The sequence below is a fragment of the Tetrao urogallus genome (genome assembly GCF_951394365.1).
Source record: "Tetrao urogallus genome assembly, chromosome: 2".
NCBI classification, from domain to species: Eukaryota; Metazoa; Chordata; class Aves; order Galliformes; family Phasianidae; genus Tetrao; species Tetrao urogallus.
The window spans coordinates 39,579,072-39,602,457 of NC_136814.1; the positions used below are offsets into that span (position 1 = coordinate 39,579,072).

At 37.5% G+C, this 23,386-nt stretch overlaps 1 protein-coding gene across 1 annotated transcript in view; it reads left to right on the plus strand.

Annotated features, from left to right (window-relative positions):
- GALNT2 (polypeptide N-acetylgalactosaminyltransferase 2) overlaps positions 1 to 23,386 on the plus strand; it is a gene marked incomplete at both ends in the record, with an annotated part of 95,005 nt that overhangs the window by 36,622 nt on the left and 34,997 nt on the right. The window contains 3 exons of the mRNA XM_079550717.1: positions 12,450 to 12,540; positions 16,729 to 16,882; positions 23,081 to 23,179. Coding sequence (XP_079406843.1) covers positions 12,450 to 12,540; positions 16,729 to 16,882; positions 23,081 to 23,179 — 344 coding nt within the window. The remainder of the gene's footprint in view (positions 1 to 12,449; positions 12,541 to 16,728; positions 16,883 to 23,080; positions 23,180 to 23,386) is intronic.

Genomic DNA, 23,386 nt, shown 5'->3' on the forward strand with positions numbered 1-23,386 from the left:
GTTTAGTCTGTGTGTATGCATGAACTTATAGAGTTAAGGACTGTTTCTCCTGAAATTTTGTTTTTATAACTTTGGGATGCTTTCTGTCTCAAATTTCAATATACATCCATACCATACAGAGAGCTCACTGCAGAATACGGTGTGGTATTGCTATTATGGAAATAGAAGATGAGAATGACATTTTTTATCTTTTTTTATACCATTCACAAGTTCCAAAACAGATGATAGCTTTGACTTCGTCTTGTGGCATTTCTAATGTTAAGGCTAATATTCTGTTTCCAATTTGGTAGTGAAAAACGTTTGATGTAATGAATCCTAGAAAATGGTAACTCATAAAATCCTACAGAAAGATTTAAATGTAAACATTGAAACTTTCTAATAGAGCAGTTGTTCAGCAGCTTTAGAGTAGAATCTGCAAGTATGAATCTTTTCTGTTGCAATCTTTTGAGTTGCTAAATTCCAGGATACTTGTTATTGATGGATTTGAGAGCAGCACAAAAGCTTTTCTGTGTTGCACCTGGTTTATCCGTCATGCTTGGATCAGTCTTTAGTTCTGTTTTATTTCCTTCTAAGGTCTATTTATTATATATTTTCCTTCTAATTTCTATTATAAAGCTTCTTTTGTGGAGTTAGTGTGTGATTTCATTGAAGAGTGTGCAGTTGGTGACCTCTCCTGAGGGATTTTGAATGAATAGGTCTTAACTTGTGCAGACTTGAGCTCCCATCTTCTTGCTAGGCCTTAGCATCCAGGTTTCCCACCGCTTTTTAGAGACAGATTAATTTCAGCACGAGTACTTAGCGTGAAGCTGGCTTCTAACTTGATGCTTTCAGATGCACAGGATTCTTGGGATGCTTCAGTAAAGGAGGTAATGGAAGCATCTGGGAGCTAATATTCTTGCAGGCCTTAGAGGTGCATTAGATATGCTGTGGAAAATTGAAGGTTTTGCACACAGACCTAAACTATTTCTCCCTTTATAGAGTTCCTATAGAACTTAGCTGCTTCTCTGCTTTGTGCCTTGCTATCTGTTTGTACAGGGCCCAGAAAATGGGGCTCCATCTGGAGGAAGTGCACTTTCTCAGAAAGCAGAGGCAAACTAGTGAAGCAGAGCTCAGTGGAAAAGCAGCACAGAGTGCTAAGAGCAGAAACGACAGCAGTTATCTGAAGTAAGTGGTTTCCTGCCTTAAAGGATTGGGTCTGTATGTGCTTTAAATTTTACTTAATTGTGATTTTTGAGTTTCTTATAACAGTTCACACCCAAACTGATCTCATGCATAGTAGCGAAAAACGAAACAACAAAAGACGAACAAAAAGCCAACCCACAATAAGTCCTTTTTTTTCCCCCAGTTGGTACCTTTTTGCAGAATGGTTTTATCAGAGGTATAACGTTGTATGCTTTTGTTCTGTGTTGTGTAGGGTTGTAAAGCTCTACCTACTCCAGATGCAGATCATAGTACTAAAATTTGGCAGAAATAATTTAATGGAGGGAAGGGAAGGATAGATACCCATTATCTCTGTGGAAATTCATATTTCTTTATCCTGATGCAAGGATGCACTTTTCACACTTGGTATCCGACTTGTAATAGACACTTGTCTATTGACTGAGCTTTAATGTAATAGAATCATTTGATTTGAATGGGACCCTTAAAGGTCATTGAGTCCCACTCTGTTGCGATGAACAGGGATACCCTACAGCTAGATCAGGTTACTCTGAGCCCCATCCAGCCTGACCTTGATTGTCTTCAAGAAGGGGGCATTCACCACCTCTCTGGGCAACCTGTTCCAATACCTCATCATCCTTACTGTAAAAACTTCTCCCTTATGTTGAATCCAAATCTTCTCTCTTCTAGTTTGAAACCACTTTTTGCGGCACTCTTTGCACTTGGCTTTGCTGAACCTCATGAGGTTCTCCTGGGCTCACTGTTTGAGCCTGTTGTTCTGGATGACATCCCATCCCTCACATGTGTCAACTATATCAGACAACTTCATCTCACTGATGAAGATGTTACAGTGCATCAGTCCCAGCACTGACCCCTGAGGGACACCTTTTGTTACAGTTCTCCATCTAGACACTGAGCCATTGAGCAACAGTCTCTGGATTCAATCCTGCAGCTGATTCTTCATCGGTCTAATGATCTGTTCAATTTAGTAATCCTAAGTGTTTCAGATGAACAACTTTGCCTAGATCTGGCAAAACTGAAAGATGTTATTGACAGTTTTGCATGAAAGTCATAATGTGGGGCCTTTGATGTTTAATTGCATTGGTGGATGTTGCTTATTGGGTGCAATTATTGTCAGAATTCTGGAACTATACTAACACTGAATGTGAGCAGTGTTTTTCATTTTGACTTTTAATTAGGATCTGAACTCTGCAGATTCTTAATAGTGATACTATGAGTACTATATCATGTGTCGAGAGTTGCAGTCGTTTGTAAATCCTAATGTTAGGATGGAAGGGAAAAATGTAGAGAACTGTTGAAGGCAGAAGCCATTTGTCAAATGCTAGCTTGTTACAAATTTATTTCAGTAAAGAAGTTATGAAGTTCTACAGATAAAACTTTTCCCATCTGTGTTCAAAAGGTGTCCTTGAAAGAGGTAGAAAGAAATCGTTCCCATATTCTTCAGGGGCTCAGTTCCCGAACCTGAAAATGAACTTTTTCCCATCCTTTTAAAGTCCCTTAGACATTACGAAAGTACTTTTGCATGCTAAACAAATGATTTAAGACTGGTTAAGATAAGATAATTAAAGTTGCTATCTACAGTTTGATTCTGTACCTGTTTTAACCTACTGTTACATCTAGGAAAATGTGGTATAATGTTTTGTTTCTTCATTGCATCATAATACTGCAGTTCCAATCCAGCAAAGCACTCAAACTGTCAAATGCTTTTTTTTTTTTTTTTTTTTTTCCTTCCTCTCCACCTCCCCCTCCTGGAATAGCTCTCTTGGATCCTATTTCTGTGTTGGTTTGTTGCAATAAGTCACCTTGCTCCCTTTACTAACAAACCACAGACGTGACTGCAATAGCAGTTCTGCCTTTAGATATACTTGTATATCTCATAAATGTATGTATCCTTTTGACCTCAGTTATATTTGTAGGCTTAAATATTTATAAAACAAAATTAAGCTGAAAAGTGTATAGTTCTGATTGTGCTCCTTCGTTTCAACTTCAAGATATGTGAAAGGCATGAGAATTTTTCTTCTGTTCTTATTTTCTTCCCAGCTGTTTTCTGTATTGCAGATGAGGAATTGCTTTTTGGTTCCTTCAGAAGTATACAGAATGAAAATTGGAAATACCTGGGTTATTGAAATAATTGTTATTGGATTCACACTCTGTAAATTGAGATCTACCTACTTATTCAGTCCTTAGCTTACTACCTGGAAGTTCAGAAAAAACTGGAGTTATTAACTGAAAGAAAAAGAGGCTTTCTCATGTGCAGAAATAATAAATAAAAAAACCACACGCATTGCTTTCTGTGCTCAGAGAAACCTTTTTTCTTCCTTTCCCTCTCCCCCTCCCCCCCCCCCCCCCCCCACTTGGAAGAAGTTAGTCTTGGAGGTAAGAACAAGCAGTGAGTATTTGTATTCAAAGAGGATTAGAGACAGGACTTTGGAATGCACACTAATTCATGGGGCATTTCTGATACTGTAGAATTAACAAGAGGTGGCATTAAATTGTGCCTGAACATTTGTTGGGTAATTGTGTATTTTTCTGCTTGAAAGCAGGCAGTGGTTTTGAGTGATGGGTGGTTTAATGTTGTAGCTAAACTTTTAATCCCTTACTCGTGCTGAAAAGTGTATTCTCATCACCCTTTTCTCAGCTACTCTGCGTGCACACTCCTCCAGCTGCTGCCCTCCATCAAATCACATAATTCTGTAGTTGATATGGTGGTTCAAAAAAAGCCCAACTGTTGAAACAATAGGTACACGTGTACCTCTCTGCTCTGGCCCAAAAGCTCAGTGCCAGGTCTGCTGAAGGAAGCCGGTCAACAAAGCTGTGAACAGCGTCTGTAAGGGGAGAAGTGGGGACCATCAGCAGTTGGTGCAGGGATGTCAGGAAGAGCTGCCTCAGCCACATGCTCGCTTGCAGAGCAGGATGGCAGCTGAAGGCTGTATTGTCATTGGGTTTCTTCTTGTCTCTAGAGTGCTTGTTCCATGGGATCTCTTTGATCTGTGGGACAAGCAAATCAAACGGGTTTTGGCATACCTGGTAAATTTTTTTGAATGATGAACAGGCCCATTTAGATTCCTTGGATCTAAATTGAAGCACATATACTTGTGTTAAGCTACTTGAATGTTCAGATTTCACCTCTTGCAAATCTCTATGGTGAAAAGCAGAACATGTGCAGTAATGCTCAAACGAGCATGATGGACTTGGAAAGCAGCCTTTCAATGCTTCCTCTGTAGTGTTTCTGCTGCATTAATGGTCTTTCTGGTGTATGAGACTTTCCCCTCACTTCAGCTTTCTAGGGAGAGATAACTGTCTGTCCCGCAAGTTGGAGTGAGACTCTGATTAGCCTTCTGGTCTTTGGGCACTTCACAGCAAGTGCCATTTGTGCTTCTGTCTTAGGCAGGCTGTGCTGAGGTTTTTTCTTGGTTGGTCAGACTGCTTTAGGCAGGGTAGATTAAGGTTAGCTGATGTTACTAGAAGTAGCCTCTGATAAGAAGGTATGTTGTTATCTACTGTTAGTTTAAATGAGCGAGTATGTTTATATTATTGCCCTTTTTTGGCTGTCCTCTGTTAGAGGATTTTTTCAGCTGCAGAGTGAAAAAAAGTAGGGTTTGTTGTGGTCTTTGACTTGTGATTTGTCTGGTTTTTTGTTTTTTTTTTCTTTTTTCTTTTTTGTTTGTTTTGGTGGAAGGCAGACAACGCTTATTTTTCTTCTGATAGATAAGGTTGACCACTTAGTTTTAGACTCTTGTTACTGGAGCTGATGAAATCTCTATGCAAGAGAATATGGCTTATCAGAGAATCAGCACTGTTCAATGTCAGATGCTTATGGAAGAATTTACCATTTGTTATAATATATTAAAATATAATAAAAAACTGCGTAACATTTACATGCTATTCAGTTAACCCAATGCATATTAAACCAATGCAGGGATTTGAGAGTTAAAACACACATTTCATTTTAGGCTATCTTCAAATTCATTTTGATTTTTTTCCTCAAAATACACAGGAATGTAAATCTTTGTATTAAAACAATTTACCTACATCTAAAGAGCTACTCTGCCCTGACCTGAGGGTTTTCTGTACCTGTTGTCTCGTTCAAGTGGAATATGTTTATAATGCCCAGGAATATTAGATTAAGCTTAACTGGAACTTCCAGTTTTTGCCATTTGCTGTACAAATAAGTTTTCCTCTGCGAAGTTGGCTCAGACTGTCCTCAGAGAATATGCGTACGTATATGCCAGAAACTTTAGAGAAAGCATTATTTTTGTCTAACTTGATCTAAGTTTATGAAATGTCATGTCAGGTTTTATAGTTGTTCTGGCACTTCAGATAGTGCCTGTAAGCACTAAAATATGTGCTTTGTCCTAACTAAAGGTAAACTTTACAGAAAAGTAGGACTCAAAGGTACTTCATTTTGTCTGGAGACTGCAGGTTATAGTAGGAGGCACTATCAAAATGCTTTGAGTATATTCACTGAGACTGGATCTAAGTATGTGGAACTATCAAATTATAATTTTGATTACTTCATATTTCTTGAGAATTTGAAATTGCCTTCTTGTATGTGTGTGTGGTGACTGTGTGTGTTTTTGTTCTCCCTTAGTGGAAACTTCTATTTAACTTAAAGTATTCAAACATATGAGAAGAATGTACCTTTGGCAGTAATTTACTTTTAAGAAGGAATTAAGAGAAAAATAAATCTTTTGCTATAATAATATCAGACTACTTACAAATATGTAATCAAATTTTGCAAGGTGTTTTCAGTGCTTTTTTGGTTACTCACATTATGCTTCATGATGTACTTGGAAATGTTTTGCTAATGCTAAGTAATTTGGCATCCACAGAAAGTCAGCATTTGCTTACAGGATATTTCCTGCCTGTTTTGCCTGTAAGAATCACCATTCTAGGCATTACTGAAGTATGCTTTGTCTGCTTCATACAAAACGTTTTTGCTGACAAGGGAAGACATGGATGCCCCTTAATGTAATTAAATTAAATTGCTAGAGTACTTGTCTGGCATGTAGGAAAACTGATCTCATTTACCACAGGAAGAGACTTGAAGTCTTATTTCTTGAGGCATCTTCTTGGATGGCAACAAATTGGAAAGCAAGCAGATGAGTTTGATTCTTCTTGCTTAAGTTTCCCTAGGACTAGGAGATACTTGTGCTTCAGAGCCTGCATAGCTATTCTATAAGCATCTCATGTGATGTCTGTTTATAAGCTTGTAAACTGGGTAAGGGAAAAAAGAAGTAGGAAACAAGACTGGACTTTTACTGCACCCATGCATAGCCAGCTTTGAGTCCTTTCTCAGTTAACTAGCTTCTGCAAGGAGCCTTGGTCCTTGGAGAGGATCTGAATCCTAGCAGGCACTGAGCTGTTGCAGTGCCAAGTACTAAGCTATGTAACGCTGAGGTGCTTATGCGTATCTAGTTCCAGTGCACCACTGGAGCAGAAGTATATGGAGTGTTGAGAGACGTGTCTGCTTCAGTGAGAGCATCTCTTCCAAAATCAACTAATTTGTCTGATCTGTACTGTGCAGTGCAGAAAAGCCTTCTATTAGGCTGGCTGGATCAGATGGCACTTTGAGGATGCTGCCAGTATTCAGTTTCCTTTTAGAAAATCTTCAGTAGAAGGAAATTTGCCTGCAATTGGCCCTTGGCCAGCATCTTGAAAGCAAGTAGCATAGCCAGTACTAAGCTTTAGCACGTGTTTTGTTCCATCGTGCCTCTCTTCTCAATTATTCTGTCTTAATGTATGTTACCAAAGGAGAGCTTTCTATTTTAATCCCATGCTTTGCATTCTGCATGGACAACATTGAAATGTTGCATTTCTACACAGTGATGAGCAAGAGAGGTCTTTTCCACATTTGACATGCATCTAAGGTGGCTGGATGGCATTAGCCCATGGGATAGTGCTGTGCGTTCACCCATGAGGTGTTTTTATCTACATTGCTGCCGTTTCCATCCAGGAGACAGTGAGCAGCTGTCCTGGTTGTGTGTGGTGCAGTCATAGCTCCCAAACATCTCCTGCGCCTTAATGTTGTGTGGTGTTCAGCATCAGGGTCCACAGTGTTAGGAAAGACTGGAGTTGGATGCATGTTCAGCTTCCAGTTGATGTTTTTAACCACAGGAGTTCTTCTGTAGTCTGTGTTGACTTGCCACTTATAAGGCATATGAGATCTTGATATATCTAGCAATGTTACACATTGGTAAATTGTTCTCTTGGTGATGGGAAGTCAGTGTAGGATAGAAATCCTATAATGAAGTCTAATACATCACAGCTAAATGTCAGATCCATGGCACTCAAAATGTGAGTTTAAAAAAGAAAAAGGCGTAAATAGGAAAAACAGTAGTACATGTATAGAGCAGTAGTACCTGGGGATTTGGATTAGTTTAATGTCTTTTTTGTGCCAAGTGAAATAACAATCAGTGAAACACTAATTGCTTTGAAACACTTCTAAGGAATATAGCAGTAGATGCAAATAAATATACCCAAACCAGAAGGGGAGGCAGTCTGGATGATCTAAGTAATGCTAATGAAATGATCCAATAACGTATGTCTGTGTGTAATTACAGCTTTCTAAACTGAAATGGCACTTATCTTACATTTCTTGCTGCAAATGATGACATCTTGCAGTAGATGTGTAGAAATGCTGTAAAAATGAGTTTGAATCTTTCTTAGAATTTTTATTAAGTGCCTCATCCTCCTTTCCCACCCACCACTCAATGCACTCTTAAATGTGTAACTAATCATTTGATGAAGGGTGTTGGTTTTTTTTTTTTGTTTTTTTTTTGTTTTTTTTTTTTTTAAACTCTGTAGAAATTAGCTGAGAGTCTGAATCCTGAAGCTGAAATCTCCTGCACCATTTTTCTTATCTCAGCCTGAATCTACCATGTTGTCTTAACGGAGTGGATGAGTTGAGCAGGAGAAGAAAAAGGGCAATTGCACGGCTTATGAGCTAACATATGCTTTTTCAGGTGTAGAGACATTTCAATATTTTCTGAAATACAAAGTTGCTGTACTTTAGGGATTAATCAGCCTTAAAAAAAAAAAACAAAAACAAAAACAACCCCCAAAACAACAAACAACACACCCAAACAACAAAAACTGCTCATACATTCAATTCTACCTATAGCGCAATCTACTCTGAGCTATGCGAAGGCTGCTCTGGAAGTAATGCCTCCCACCTATGGTGTCAGCCCATGATGTCAGACGTAGATGTTGGTGGCAGTAGAGGCTGAACCTTCCCACCAGTATTCTGTTACATTTAGTTGCTGTGTGAGAGATGGCTGCTAAGGGGCAATCTGACAAAATGGCATCTAATGTGAAAGTGCTGATGAAGCAAAAGTGTGTAATTGAGTTACTCCATGAGGAAAAAATGGCACCCTCTGGCATTCATTTGATGCATGTTGAATGTTTCTGGAGACCACAGAGTGGACATGATCATGGTGAGGCAGTGGGTGGTGCACTTCAGCAGTGGTGACAGTGGATCATGTCCACTGGTGCAGATTGTCAGGAGCACAGCATGCAGGCTCTGGTGAAAATGCAAGCTACTGGTGGTGACTATGTTGAAAAATAATGTCTTGCAGCTGAGAATTTCCTCTGTCAAATAGCATAATTGCACTCTTTGTAGCTAAATAAAAATAAATAGAAGGCATTACTTAGTGACCTACACATTAAATCTGAGAAGTAAGCACTTTCCTTTTTGCTGAAATATTATTAAATTATAAATGAAAAGCAGAGTTGGGTAGCTGGTGAAGATATCAGTTTATTTGAATTTGCAGTGGAAAAAATCTATTGTGATTCTGATTTGCAAGGAGTGTTTTAACAAATTGATAAGTGTACATTGTTTTAGCTTCTGAGCTTTTGGGGTAATGGAAGTGTAATTGAGTTTGAAGTTTAAATACAGTTCAGTTAGTTTTGTTTGGTACATCGTAATATTACTACAGTTTTGCTGTAAGATTTCTTTCTGAATGGAGTTGAAAGCTTGCAATTTTGTCTCTTTGTAGATCATCTGATAAATCAAGAATAATGGAAAGCTGTGACGTGTAAAAATAAATAAAATTCAGTATATGCAAAATCCCCACACCTGCATTACAGTTGAAAGCACTGCTGTAGCTTTTATGTATCCTGACCTAAGGAAGTAACATCGCAAGTGAGGACCACAAATATTACTGTAGTGGTGTTGCACATGCATCTTACGTTTGGTTAGCACCTGTTATAACCTGGTTATAAACTGTTAGTTATGTTTGGCTAGCTACCTTTCAATTTTTTCAGCAAGCTTAAAATACTTGTCCAAATCAAAAGTGGCTACAATTGACAGCTTGATGTTGTCAGCTTTTTTACTACACCAGGAAAATAGTATCATGAACTGTTAAATATTAATAGTGTTAATACTGTTATAGCATTAGCCTTTTTCTTATTTTGCTCATTAAATCTCTTTCATCATCAGAGCTTGGAATTATGCCTCTCATTGAGCAGTTCTGGTTGTTTCAATCTTAAGCTTAGCTTTTTATGTGAATGAAATTTGTTAGTACAAGAATTGCAATGATCTGCTAAGATTATTCATCAAATGCAAAAAGCTTTTTAAGATTACGTTAGAAATGGGTATTTTGTTTCACTGTAAGCAAGCTGAAAAGGCAACGCTTTCCTGTGATGATGACGACATAGGAATGTTATCTGACCATATGCTTTGTTTGTGTTGCTCCAAATTAACATGATGAAACAATTTACAGTTAGAGATTCAAAGAAAGTGGTTGATCCTGGTGTATTTATATCTGTGTGGCATTAATGTCTGCTTTCTTTCCCTTTCGTGCACTTTGAGTTTTCTCTAGAGGATATAATGTATTTTTTTTCCCCTTTAAAGGCATTGGATGTCTACAGATATCTTCAAAATGCTTTATTGGCTGAAAGTTGGTGGTTAAAATAGAACATCATTAAAATAGACTTCTTTTGGAGAAGAAAAATACCACAATATCTTAATTAAGGCACACAGGTTAGAGGTCGATATCCCATACTCTGCTGTCTCTGTTCTGTTCGATAGGGAGCTCTGGGAGGGAGATTGAATATCCAGCAATCTGTGTTGGGAACTTCCATCCTTTCAGTGTGGTTTGCCTGAGAATTTCTGTAGGTTGCACCCAAATAGCTGGGTACAAGTCTCTCATTCAAAAGTATTCAAAATTGCGTTCAACTTTTCTAAGTCTAACTTTTGTCCTTTGTAGTTTAATTGGGGAGGTGGTTGGGAAAACAAGGGGAAATAATATATAATCGTGCCTAATGACTCATGCTCCTATGCTGTTAAACTCAGTAGGCATGGCAGTGCTTTTCCTTAAAGACTTGAAAGGTGTGAGGGTGGAAGAAGAAAGAATGAGAAGGCACTCAGCACCTTTCGTTAACTTAATGAAAAACCCCTCCAGTTTCTCTTGGATGCTTTATTGATGTTTTGCTTTTATTTTTCAATTAACATATTTTTGTCTTGGTCTCATGGGACAGTGAAGAGCCTGATAGAATTTCTGCAGAACTTGACATTCTTGTGTTGGGAAGATCTTCTACCACCTACAGTTGATATTTGTAGTTATTCATAAAGTGTTGCTATCTTTAAAAAGAACCAAATAGTAAAATCCAGACTTTATAGAACCAAGGACAGCTTTTCCTTCACTGTGCTGCTGGGGCTTAAGGCACATTGAAATATACTTTCATTCACCTCCATGAGCAACGATAATTCTCTCAACATGCGTTTTCTTATTGCCTTAAAGTTGTTTTTTTAAGTGACATTCTCAAGGCTTTGTAGCTCAAAGCATAGACTGCATGGTGAATTTAGTAGAAGAACCTGGACGAATTCCCTCTCTGATATCCTCGATACATGATTCTGTGAAAAACATGCATTGATAGCATTTCGGTTTTAACTTCAGTGTTTATATAACTGCTTCTCTAGAAATGATTACTAATAAAACATCGAGTTTTGCATTTTGGTGTTTTAGGAATATGAGACATTACATTCAAATCTCCAGTTATTAGTTCTTACTTAATATAGACAGTTAAGCTGAGTTTACATTGGGAAGTTCAGTGTTTGTGCCTGGGGACATGCTGAAAAGCTATCATTTCTGGTTTAAATGTTTTCCAAAATGAATTTGGCTCATTCCATCCACTTATTATTCTAAAGAAGTACCAGATACAGCTTAGGAATGGCAATAGCCATAGCTGAGTCCACTTGCAGTAGGCAACTTGCATACCATCACCTTACTGGGGAGGCTTGGGCAGATTACTAGAAGAGGTACAAACAGTTCTGCTGTTCGCAGGAAAGATGTTGCCTTTAGTGGGGTTGCCCCCCAAAAACCAGAGCTTGTAATTAGAACTTCTTTGATGGAGATGTAGAAAGGGCAACAAAATTTCTTTTAAGTGTCTGAGAGTGGCAAAAGCAGCTGGCTCTGAAATCAGTTGTCTTAGTGTGAGAATCAGCATACCATTGGTAATTATCTTCTTTTTTTAAATTTACACTCTTCTCCACTTCATCCAAGTATGTAATACGATATGAATCTCAATTCCACGTTCCTGTTGTATTTTTACAATAATGAAGTGAGGGTATGAGGTTGTTTTTTTTCCCTGTTGAAAGGAAAATAAGACTTTGAGAATAAATTTGGAATTTGGAGAGAGGCGAGGAGAAAATCTTAGTGGTTTTTTTTTGTTTGTTTGCTTGTTTGGTTTCTCAAAATGGGTATTATCCATATTTCTGTAATAACAAATCCATCAGTTACCTGTGAAACCCAGAATAATCTCATAAGAAGATGAAAATAATAACTTGTGAGTAACAATTTAGGAGGCTTTTTTGGTCAGTCAGAAAACTGTCACTTGGGATATTATTGCAAGGTAATCTGACTTCTTTTTCAGGTAACTTTCATAGTTGTGTTATTCCTTATTGGAGAAGTACTTTCTTCATGTTTCATTTAATTTCTACCTGCCCTGCATATTTGCATATTTCTGGTCAAAATGTTTTTCTGTTTTTACTTCTTAATTCTTACTTTCTCCCGGAAAGCATTGTTGTGTAAATTAAATGCAGAAGTCTGCATCAACATTTTGTTGATTTCTTCCTTATTTTTTATTTAAGCAGTAGAGGAAATTATTATGTTTTATCTTCCAAAACCTAAAGTTGTATCTCTTGGACTACTAAATAAGCTGAGTTAGCTAGACTACTAAATAAGCTTGGTTACTGCTGTGTTGTTTGACAACACAAAATTAAATAATCTTTAACATAATATTCCTAACTGGTATACTTTGTTTTTCAGGAGGACCCAAATGACATCGATGCCAAAAGGAAAGACTTGCATGTCAGTGATGGTGAGGACAAAGCACAAAGTGTGGAGACATTGCCTCCAGGTATTGCAGTAAAGTTTGTGATGAAAGATCCCTAGGCATAGATGCAACTACTTGATAGCCATAAAGCAAACCAGTTCTTCTGATTCTAACAATTCTTTGTAGTTTGGAAGTGATAGGATTAGCATGTATCCCTGTTCTTAAGGCTTCACCTTCCTCTTACCTGCTTCACTATTACTTTGGGCTTAAAATCGTAGGAAGAAAATTACTCTTTGCTAGTACATTTATGTCGCCTTGCAATAGGTTTATGCTGCTGTTAAAGCATCTAACAGAAAAGTTGTCCATTTCTCTGTGGACAGTGTTGACAGGCAACAGACAAGACACCTTGGAGCTATACTTCTGACTGAAGATTCAATCAAGGTTCTGGCATTTTTTTTTTTTACCTTTGTGTAGCTTTTGTGACAAGGGTATGAAGTAGTAGGTGTTTTCTTTTTTGAGCATGCTGATGGCGTGCCTTATTTTTCCTTATTCTTCCTTAGTATTTGTCACAAATTCGCAAAGAAACAGCGCCGTATGACTAGATATTTGAAAGAAGTAGAGTCATAACTTGAAGATGAGATGGGATAGTTAAATGTTACAGAACCTTCATTTGATGTGACTGCTATAAAAATTCTTCTGCCTCTTAACTGCTTCACATCAATGAGATTTAATGTTTAACTAGAATTGCTATAGCAAGGAGTGCAGAAGAGCTGAAATGGATTTAAATATTTGACACTGTATTCGAGAACTTTACAAAGATGACACCTTCTGATCAGATTGCTTCACAAATTTTTTTTTATTCTACAGTTAATCCTTATTTTTCTTAGCCATAAATAAGAGAAACATTTGAATTTGTTTGAGATCTGGAGGAAAGACCTAATTGAAGTAAACTTCCTTCTAAGCAACTGGGAACTTCCGTGCCCAGTAATGTGACGTGTGATTCTTTTTTTACAGTCATAAAACCCTTTCACTGGATAAGCTGTTTAAAATTCATGGCGTTTTATTCCTGCAGCCTTTGGATTGCTTTGTCTTATTGCTTTCTGGAGAGGGGAAATGAGGCTCTGGTTATGTATATATGCTTTTTGGCAATTTTTTTCCAACCCAGCTTGGTTTCTGGCAGATTTTTCCAAGTACTTTTTCTTGAACAGAAATCTCTGCAAGTTGAAGGAATATTTTTTCCTGATACTGGAATTACAGGTCAGCCAGTGCACATCTTCCAACTAGAATTCTTCTTTCTGCTAATATTTACCTGGAAAATAAGACTTAAAAAAATCAATATTCTTAAATATTGAATATTTATGTATTCTGAGCCAAACCCCATCTATGTCTTCAGAGGTCTTCCTTTCTATGTTGCCCAAAGTAGCTGTTTAAGTATTAAGAGGTGGGAAGTATTACAGGTCAGAAGGGAGAGAGATCAGAACCTGGAAGGTTAGAAGCAAAATTAGATGTAAAGTAGGACAGGTCAGAACTCCTTTTTAATCCATTGATTAGCAGTCTCTTTAAGACTTGATTTAACAGGCAGGATAATCATTACTGCAAGACAGCATGAATCTCAAGTCAAATATCAAAGGCTACTCAGAATTTTGCACTCTCAAATCACTATTTTGTTTATTTGAGTAGGCGACTTTTGAATTCAAATGGAATTCATACTTCTGCAGATACTTTTGGGGTGTTTCAAAACAAAATGATCAAATTTCAGGAGAGGTTTGGTTCAAAACTGCCTTGCTTTTTCCACTGAGGTTAGAGGACCTGTAATTTAGGTTTCACTATTATGCAATATGATGTCTTTCAAGATTTATACTAAATAAGAAATTATTTGCTGTTTTTAAAGATTATTTAGAAAAATGGTAGTTAAACCTTTTATACTACTTCCCATACAACCAAGTATATTACTCTTTTGTCATTTTATGATTTATTTGTGTTGTGAAATTGTATTTCTTGTTTTGTGCAAATAGTGACATCAGCTTTTGTAGTAAGACTGTCTGACCCTGAACTGTCTGCATAAGTAGCAAAACCAAAACAATATGGCCGGTTCTTTTTAAATGCCTTTTTGAGCTTTGAACAGGCAATGATAAGAGTTTCAACAGTTAGTCAGCTAGCTGCTTCTGTTAGTTAACAAATCTCTTAATGTCTCTTAGTCAAAATGATCATATTTATACTAGGTATCCTACTGCTTTTAAGCTCCTCTGAGTCAGGAAGAGGGAGAGCAAGCTATTTGTAGAATTCTGTGTCTATCCATTCCTACACTTTGAGGTCTGCTGCTTGGTTGCACACAAATTTATCTGCTGTGCTTTTTTCCCTTCTGTCTGACTTCAAGCTGCTTTTGCTGTTATCTGAGTTTTTCCCTAATGGATCTGATGTATATTCTACACAGTTGACAGGATCTTCTGTTGGAGCCAGAGCCAGGCTTTGCCTGCCTCCTGCCTTCTGAAGCCAGATTCACTTGTCTTTTTATTCTATGGGCTGGCACTGCTTTTCAGTAAATTTAGCACTGTGAAATGGACTACCTTCTTGACTTTTTTCCTACAACAAATCCACTTTTTTTTTTTTTTTTTTTTTTTTTAAATAGAGCTACTTATTGTTTCAGAGTTTTTTAAAAAAAAAAAGTCCTGTTTAAAACCACCTGGTGTGTTTAAAAAATAAATATATATTGCACTATTTCAGTTGATTGCCTCCTCCAAGACCTTAGAGTTGGGAAATAACTGTTTCTGTCTGTAGATGAAAAGCAGCCTCACTATATTTCACTCCTTTTTCTTCTTATCTTTGCTCAGCTTCTCAGTCTCAGAACAGTTGTACTAGTGATCACCTTAAAACTGAAGAACATCTAACCTTTGCATCTGTAAAATAAGCACTTGTCAAATGCAAGTTCAGCATTTGTTTGGTTCCAGATACCTAACCAACTGAGTGATTTTTGGCTTTATTTAACTCAAATAGCAAACTCTGCAGTTCACTTACTGTTGTATTTATTATCATGTTAGCTGTCAGTGTAGGTTGCCTTAAAACTCACACCTAAGATTGAAATTACCAACCAATTACCAATTTAGGTTTTAGGTAAGCAACAAGCAATTATAATATTTAATTGCATTGAAATAGAAGTTTTCTTTCAATATTGGGATCTCCTAACAGAAGTTCACATAAGATAATTAAAGCATGTTTTATGGATGAAAGCTTTAAATGAGGAACACCTTAGTTTCTGTGCTTCACAAATTGAGAGAAGGAAGAAAGGTAAACATTGAAATGTCTGAGCAATCTCTAGCTCTCATTAGTAGTTGTTGTAATAGTATTCCTTTTGTGTGTATTGGTATACTGTAGGATATGCCTGAACTTTTGTATTTGCCTAAAAGCTGATCTTAAGTATATTATATTAGAATGTCAGCTCTGTAACTTTCTTTCTTTAGTTACAGCTGGTATAAATTTGCTGTAGGTAACAGAAGTTTGACTGTCAGTACAAAAAGAAAGTGTTGAATCAGAAGTGAGAAATTAGACCTTTGATGCATTTGATATTAAACTGTTTTACAGCTGAAGGTGAACATTCTGAAATTTTGTTCCTGGATAATAAATGTTAATCTGCCTTTCAGTTTTATGTATACGAGTTCAAGTGCTGCAATCAGTTACGTAAATAGTACTTTCTTTGTTAAAGAGTAATTAATCTGTGATTCCTTTTTAATGTAAAGAAGGTCGCAGTTATGTCATGTAATTAGCATTGGAGAGCTGTGTGGTGCTCTGCCTACCTGAAATGCTAGCTTTTAAGAATAATGTCCTCTTATACTTCTAAAAGCCCTGTTTCTCGAATCGTTTGGTTTCTGTTTGAATAATGTGACAGTAGTAAATTAAATTAGAATGTCTTTGAAGCCTGGGCCTTTAAAAAGATCTTCTCTGTTAAAGTGTATGAAAATTTGGAATATATTAAATTATATTTTAAATTGAAGTTGTGGTTGTAGAGGCAAAACCAACAAAATAGCAGATAAGATGATGCATGGCTATCTGATGATTAGTTGCATGAACTGAGAGCTGTGAAATGGTTCAATTTCATTAATTCACAGGGTGTTCTGGAGCAACTTAATGTGCAAAAGTGAGTGTGACGCTACACTGTTAAAAATACTGTGGGGCTTAATTACTTCATTGCAAAATAAGATTAGTTATATTTGGATTTCTGAATTTGCTTGAAGTTGCAGAGGTTAAACCGAATATGTTCCTGTTTTTCTTTTGTAGGCAAAGTTCGGTGGCAAGACTTTGATCAAGATGCTTATGTTAGTGCTACCATGGTGCGATCTGGTCAGGATCCATATGCTCGCAATAAGTTCAATCAGGTAGAAAGTGACAAACTACGAATGGACCGAAACATTCCTGACACGAGACATGATCAGTAAGTTCCCAACTGAGCCGTGTTTGGCTTGGATTAGCCTTTTTGTTTGCTTATTTTGAGCAGAGAGCTGTTTTCCTATAGCAGAAGTTCTCCAACTTTCAGTAAGGAACAATAAACTGTGCTGCAATCCTTAAACAGTGGAGTAAAGAACAATGAATCTTCACAGAATCACAGAATGGCCAGGGTTGGAAGGGACCTCAAGGATCACAAATCTCCAACCCCCCTGCCACATGCAGGGCCACCAACCTCCACATTTAATATTAGACCAGGCTGCCCAGAGCCCCATCCAATCTGGCCTTGAACACCTCCAGGGACGGGGCATCCACAGCCTCTCTGGGCAGCCTGTTCCAGCACCTCACCACTCTCTCTGTAAAGAATTTCCCCCTGACATCCAACCTAAATGTTCCCTCCCTCAACTTAAAACCATTTCCCCTTGTCCTACAGTTATTAACCCTTTCAAAGAGTTGATTCCCCTCCTGTTTGTAGGCTCCCTTTAGGTACTGAAAGGCTGCAGTGAGGTCACCCCTCAGCCTTCTTTTCTTCAGGCTGAACAAGCCCAGCTTCCTCAGCCTGTCTTCATAGGGGAGGTGCTCCAATCCTCTGATAATCTCTGTGGCTCTCCTCTGGACCCTCTCCAACAGCTCTCTGTCTTTCCTGTACTGGGGACTTCAGGCCTGAACACAGTACTCCAGATGGGGCCTCACAAGAGCAGAAGGGGACAATCACCTTCCTGTCCCTGCTGGCCAGCCCTCTTCTGATGGAGCCCAGGATACCATTTGCCTTCTGAGTCGCAAGGGCACGCTGCTGGCTCATGTTAAGTTTTTCACCTATCAAGAACCCCAGGTTATTCTCTGCAGGGCTGCTTGTTCAACAAGGACCACTCCTTGTTCAAGTTTGTCCTGTTTCCAGAACTTCCATCAGTGTGTATTTGGTATCAAGACTGACATTGTATTTCAATCTCGTTTTGTCCCTATTTATCTGATGACTTTTCTTGGTTTCTGTGTTTGTGAAGGGTTCTGTCTTAGCTTCACTCTGGTGATTGAAATCTCAATAAACACAGCTCTCATCAGTATCCCTGCAGTGAAACTCTAACAGTATTTCTGTACTTGCTAGTCTCCAGAGACATGTGGCGCAGTTTTTTACATGGAGTTGGCTTGCAGGTCTTTCCCACAAAGCTGGGCTGGTTGCTGAACCATTTTCCCATTTCTGAGAGAAACTGTAGGCAAGATAGTGCTGTGAACACATGCTATTATATTAGTTCAAAGTCAGGTGAATCTGACATGTTTTTCTGGTATATAAACTGTCCTGTGTTTATGGCTTCAAAGTTCATACCAGAGATTGAATTGTTGTGTAGCTTGGAATTATGCTGGAATGATTGCTCAATGATGACAAATTTGTTTCCCCGAGTTGCAGGAATCACCATTCTATATTTGTGGTGATGTTTTCCTCTTCTTGTAGGAGTGAGGTGGGCAGTTGTTGAATGTGGTATTCCATCTAATAGACCACACTTATGTAAACAAAAGGATGCTTTCTTTTTTCCCCAACCACGAAGTTCATCTCACCTGCTTCTGAGAGAGAATGGAAGCCTGCTGTGTGTTGGTGTGGCTTTGTGGCTTCTCTGAACCTATGGAGTGGAATAAGCAGGTATATAGAAGAAGCTACTTTTGAGGGTGACCAGCGTGGAGCAGGAGTCAATACTGGATCCAATACTGCTTAATGTTTTCATTAATAACATAGATGGTGTGGGAGAGTGCAATCTCAGTAAGTTTCCAGATGATACAAAGCTGAGAGAGGGACAGGTACACAGGAAGCATAGAGTCCTTGGGAAGAGATAACCTCATGCACCAGTACCATTTGGGGGCCAAACTTAAACTTCAGATGCTTGAAAGCTTTTGCCATGTCTCTCTGCTTGTACTACTTCCTGAATCAGCAAATCAGCATGCTTCAAAGCAAGATAAAAACATTTTTCTCATTTGGAGGAGACTGACATTTGGTAAGGAAATTAAGTGATTTGGACCAACCTTGCTTAAGCAGATTTGATTAATATTAAAATGAAGGTTGCTCATTATGACATCAGTAACTTGAAAAAAAAAGTTGGACTTCATAATTACAAATATTAATATTTTCTTTTAAAAACAAGGCAAATACAGCCTCAAAGCATGAAATTAACCAGCTGTGTGTAGCTGAATTGCCTAACTAATTCTGCAGCTAGGATGAGTGTACATTCACAGCTGTGTGTAGAAGAAGCTAGAGGAGATGCCAGAGGGAGAAAAGGAAGGTGACTTTTTTCTTCATAATGCTCTCTAGTAAGCAGCAGTATAGCAGAGGAGGTATTTAGAAAAATGTGGATATTCATTATGTAATGTTAAATCCCTTATATAATAGTGTGGTTTTTATTCCCTTTAAACATGCAATATTGCAGATGATGTAAGGCGAGTCTTGTAGTCTGGCATTAGTTGACCTGAAAAGTAAACTTTCATAATTTAGGCTGTGTTTGGAAATTTTCTATATATTTAATTAGATATTAAATATTCTCTAAGGGGGTTCTAACAGACAAATGCTATCCCTTGTTGAGAAGAACTTAGATAAGAGAGATGACAGAAGACAAATTATATTACAGTAGCTGTGGTTGTTGTGACTTTGTGATGTGACTTCCCTGGCTAATTTTTATTTTTCATTTTTATTTTATTTTTTTAAATGGTCCTAGAAAACAGCCTTGCAAGGCTGTGTGAGAGATAGTCCTGGGGAAAGGCTGCATCCGTCCTGGGCTTATTAGAATTGCTATGAAGCAGATTTAAGTGCCCATCAATCTGTAAATAGTCATCTTTCTAAAGAAAAGAAAATTACTCGAGCAGTAATTCCTGCAAATTGTTCATGGTGCTTTCCTTGCTGTCTTGCAATTAATTTTCCTTCTATTTTGGCAAGGACAGTAACTGCAGAAGCTGAAAACATTGCATTAAATACTTGTTTGAGATCTGCCTAATGGAAAGTGCAAGAGTAATAGCCATAGGAGGAAAAATATGTTAAAGAACTGAGTATTTGACACTTGGAAGCATGTTATTTTCAGTAAAAATTGAAGGCAGCTGGGTTAAAATTGATATTTCCTTTGGAATTGCTGCAACATTTTTCTTCAGGAAAACTGGGGAAATATTTGTTTCTATACTTGCAACTTTACTAATTGATGTCTACAAAGGCTATTTGACTCTGAAATAGCTACATAATAATACTTTTTAAGAGCTGAAATTCTCTAGGTTGTTTAGAAGCAGTTGAATGTGTAAATGCATTTCTTTTTTTGTACTTTATTGTTTAGGTTTTTCTGTATCTAAGAAATTTATACTAGCATCAAGACAAGTTTTCTAATTGATAACTTTGTGAAGACTTGTCAGCAGTACGGGAAAACACTTTGGTTTGGCCCTTTAAGCTGCTTGCCATTGTTTCAGTAAAAGGGAAAAGCAAGAAACAGGCTGATAGATCATCTGAAATGAAGTGAGAAGATCTGGAGGAATGTAAATGAGGTGATGCTCATGACACTACTACTTTCAACAGGATTGAGAAAGCTCTGGGTTTCTTATGTTGCTGTCTGGTTATAACATGTCTCAGGCTGAGAGCTGACCTGATCATGGTGGATTTTGGAGACTCAGGAGGTGACTGTCACAGTCATAATCAGAAATCTCTAAAGTCATCCTTTGGTCAGTGTAAAATAGTCTCCTGAGTAGGAGCTGGGTGGAATATTCCATGCTTTTGGGCCTCCCACAGTTCAGATCAGTGGTTTTTGGTAATGTCTTTATTTCGATTAAACCTTTTTTCCCCTGACTCTACAGGTATTAGCAGGCTCTGGACTCATGTTCAAATTTTCATTCTAAATAGATAAGAAGCAAACTTTCTTGTCTCCTTAGTACCCAGATATCATCTGTTGTAATGAATGTCTCCTTGGTTAAAGGGAATTTTTCTACCAAAAGATGATTTCATCAAAACTCAGAGATTTCAAATATTTGGCTAATGATATGAGCTAGCTCTGACTCAAAGTTCTGGGGGAAAAAATATACTTTCTGTCTCTCATTAATTTTAATAATCTTTTCTAAGCATTGAAGGTCTAGTTTGATATTTTCAGTTCAATGCTGTAAGTCGAGGGAAGAAAATCATGCTTCCCAAAACTGATGGCATTGTTTCTTTGGTTTGTTGAGTTTAACTGTGGCATTATTGACACCAACATAAAAAGAAGAGAAATGCTTAATTGAAGCATTCCTCCCATTTTATTTGAGAGTTTAAAAATCTTTTCTTCCTCTGAAATATGTAGTAGTGTTATTCTCCTGAGTTGTTTTTTTTTTTAAATAACAGGCTTCATTGCCGTGATTAATTACCTCTTTAGATGTGCTCTTTTATGCAAAGAGAACAGTATAACTATTTTTATTATTATTATTATTATTCTAATGCATTTACTTTGGCATTATGACTTGCTTGCAATAGACTTGAACTAAATTTACTCATTTTCATGACCTTATTCTAAATTGGATTGATACAGTATTCAATTAATTCTTGTCACGCTTAATTGTGATCTTCTCGGGTTGCTTTGAATTATTGAGCATGACTTATGATGCAGGTTTCAGTGGAACATTTCAACAGATTAAATTTCAAGTTTGAATTCTGAGTGCTCATCAGTAAAGGACCAAGCTTCTTGGCCTGTGTCAGGGCTTCATGTGTGCACAGTAGGCTCATCTTGTGTGGGCAGTTTGGAAATTACCAGAAAACAGGATAATTCTTTTAGCTTTTGTAGGCTTTTGTATATAATAGCTGAATTTCTTTCAGCTGTTTAGATGAATTGCCAAAAGATCATGATAGAGGAGGTTTTAATTCTTTACTTTCCATGAGTATTTGTGATGTATTGCTTCAACTTGGGTGTTTGTGGAAATGCTGTCTTGTACACCCACCACCGGAGGAAGAAAGCTAGATAAGGCCTTGCTAATCTGACATAGAGCAGTTGTAGGTTTGGCACAGGCTTTGTTTTTCTTCAGGGCAGTGAGAACACAGTGGCACAATAGCATTTTGTTTCATTACCAGTGCAAACATTTGTATGACCTTATGGGCGTGTTGCATTGAAAGCACTATTCTTCCTTGGGATTCTGGAGCATGGACAAGGAGAAGCAGCAGATTGCTCACTTTAATTCCTTGAAGCTGAAGGTTGTGTGATTTATGATTTGTGACAGTTGTTTCATCAGATCTTTTATACAAGCATTTGGCTTGTTTTAGAAGTTTGGGTAGTAATACAACTTTCCTTTCTTCCCTTAATAGCTAGCTTGATTCATACTACATAGATTACAGTTCCTTGGTGACTTCGCCACAGGTGTATGCTAATTCAACTGGGATTGCCCTCTCTGAAGATGTTTAGGTCTGTTGGAATTGTGCCCCAAATGTTTGATAAAGCATGTGTGAAGAAATGCATCACTCATATGTTACTTATGAATGAAGATTATGATCTTGACTTGTCAGACAGCAATGATTTTAACACAAACTCTTTGTTACACCATTTTTAGTATGCTATTCTCATTGCACAACGAGTCCTTTTTTAGGTTTATTGTCAAGGTATTCAAGTAGCTTAATTTTATGTAGATGTACAAGAGTTCGTGTATTTTTAGAATTTTGGGGTTTTTTTTTGCTTATTATTTGAAGAGATCATGAAAAATCAGTTAGTGTCGATGGACTATTGTAAGTCTCAATCTTAAACAGTTTTCTATGCTAATGAGAAGTTACTTGTACAAGCAAGACTAGGATGCAGTATTAAAAATAAAAGGGAAAGTGGATGAGTGCTTTTCTAAAGGAGACACGTACAGCTTGTGAACCTCTGCTTTTTTATTAATGTGCTCATTTACTTAGACTTAATAAGTGGTCTTGAAGTGAAATAGAACTCTGGTTTCATACTCAGTTGCATGAAAGGTATGTACAGTAAACTACAGTGATTGTAGTACAGCAATGTTTATCTACCCAAATCTGACCCTGGCTCAGTCTGTTGTATACAAAGACGAGTGTCAAGAGTGGTAAAAGAGGAGCTGATTATAAATCATCTCGTTTGAAAATAAGATACATCATTCTTTCTAGGTAGATACAGTGTGTACACAGTTTAGTAGATAACTGCTTTTTGATGAAGACTGTTTGTTAAGACTGTAATGTAAATATTAGATTGACAGGCTTTTTGTCTTTCAGGTGTCAACGGAAACAATGGCGGATAGATTTGCCAGCCACTAGTGTGGTGATCACCTTTCATAATGAGGCAAGATCTGCTTTACTTCGAACTGTTGTCAGGTATGCCAGGGAGACAATCCATGACTTTATTTTTTTTTTTTTCCCCCCACAAAAAGCACTTTGCTTGTGCTAGAATAGCTTTTGGTAAAGAGAAGTAGCAAATCCATCATCCAAAGCAATCCATTATGCTTTTCTTGTACCATTTACAAAGGATGAAGCTGGCTCTTAATTTCACTGATGCCTCCAGGTCTTACATCCTGAAATAGT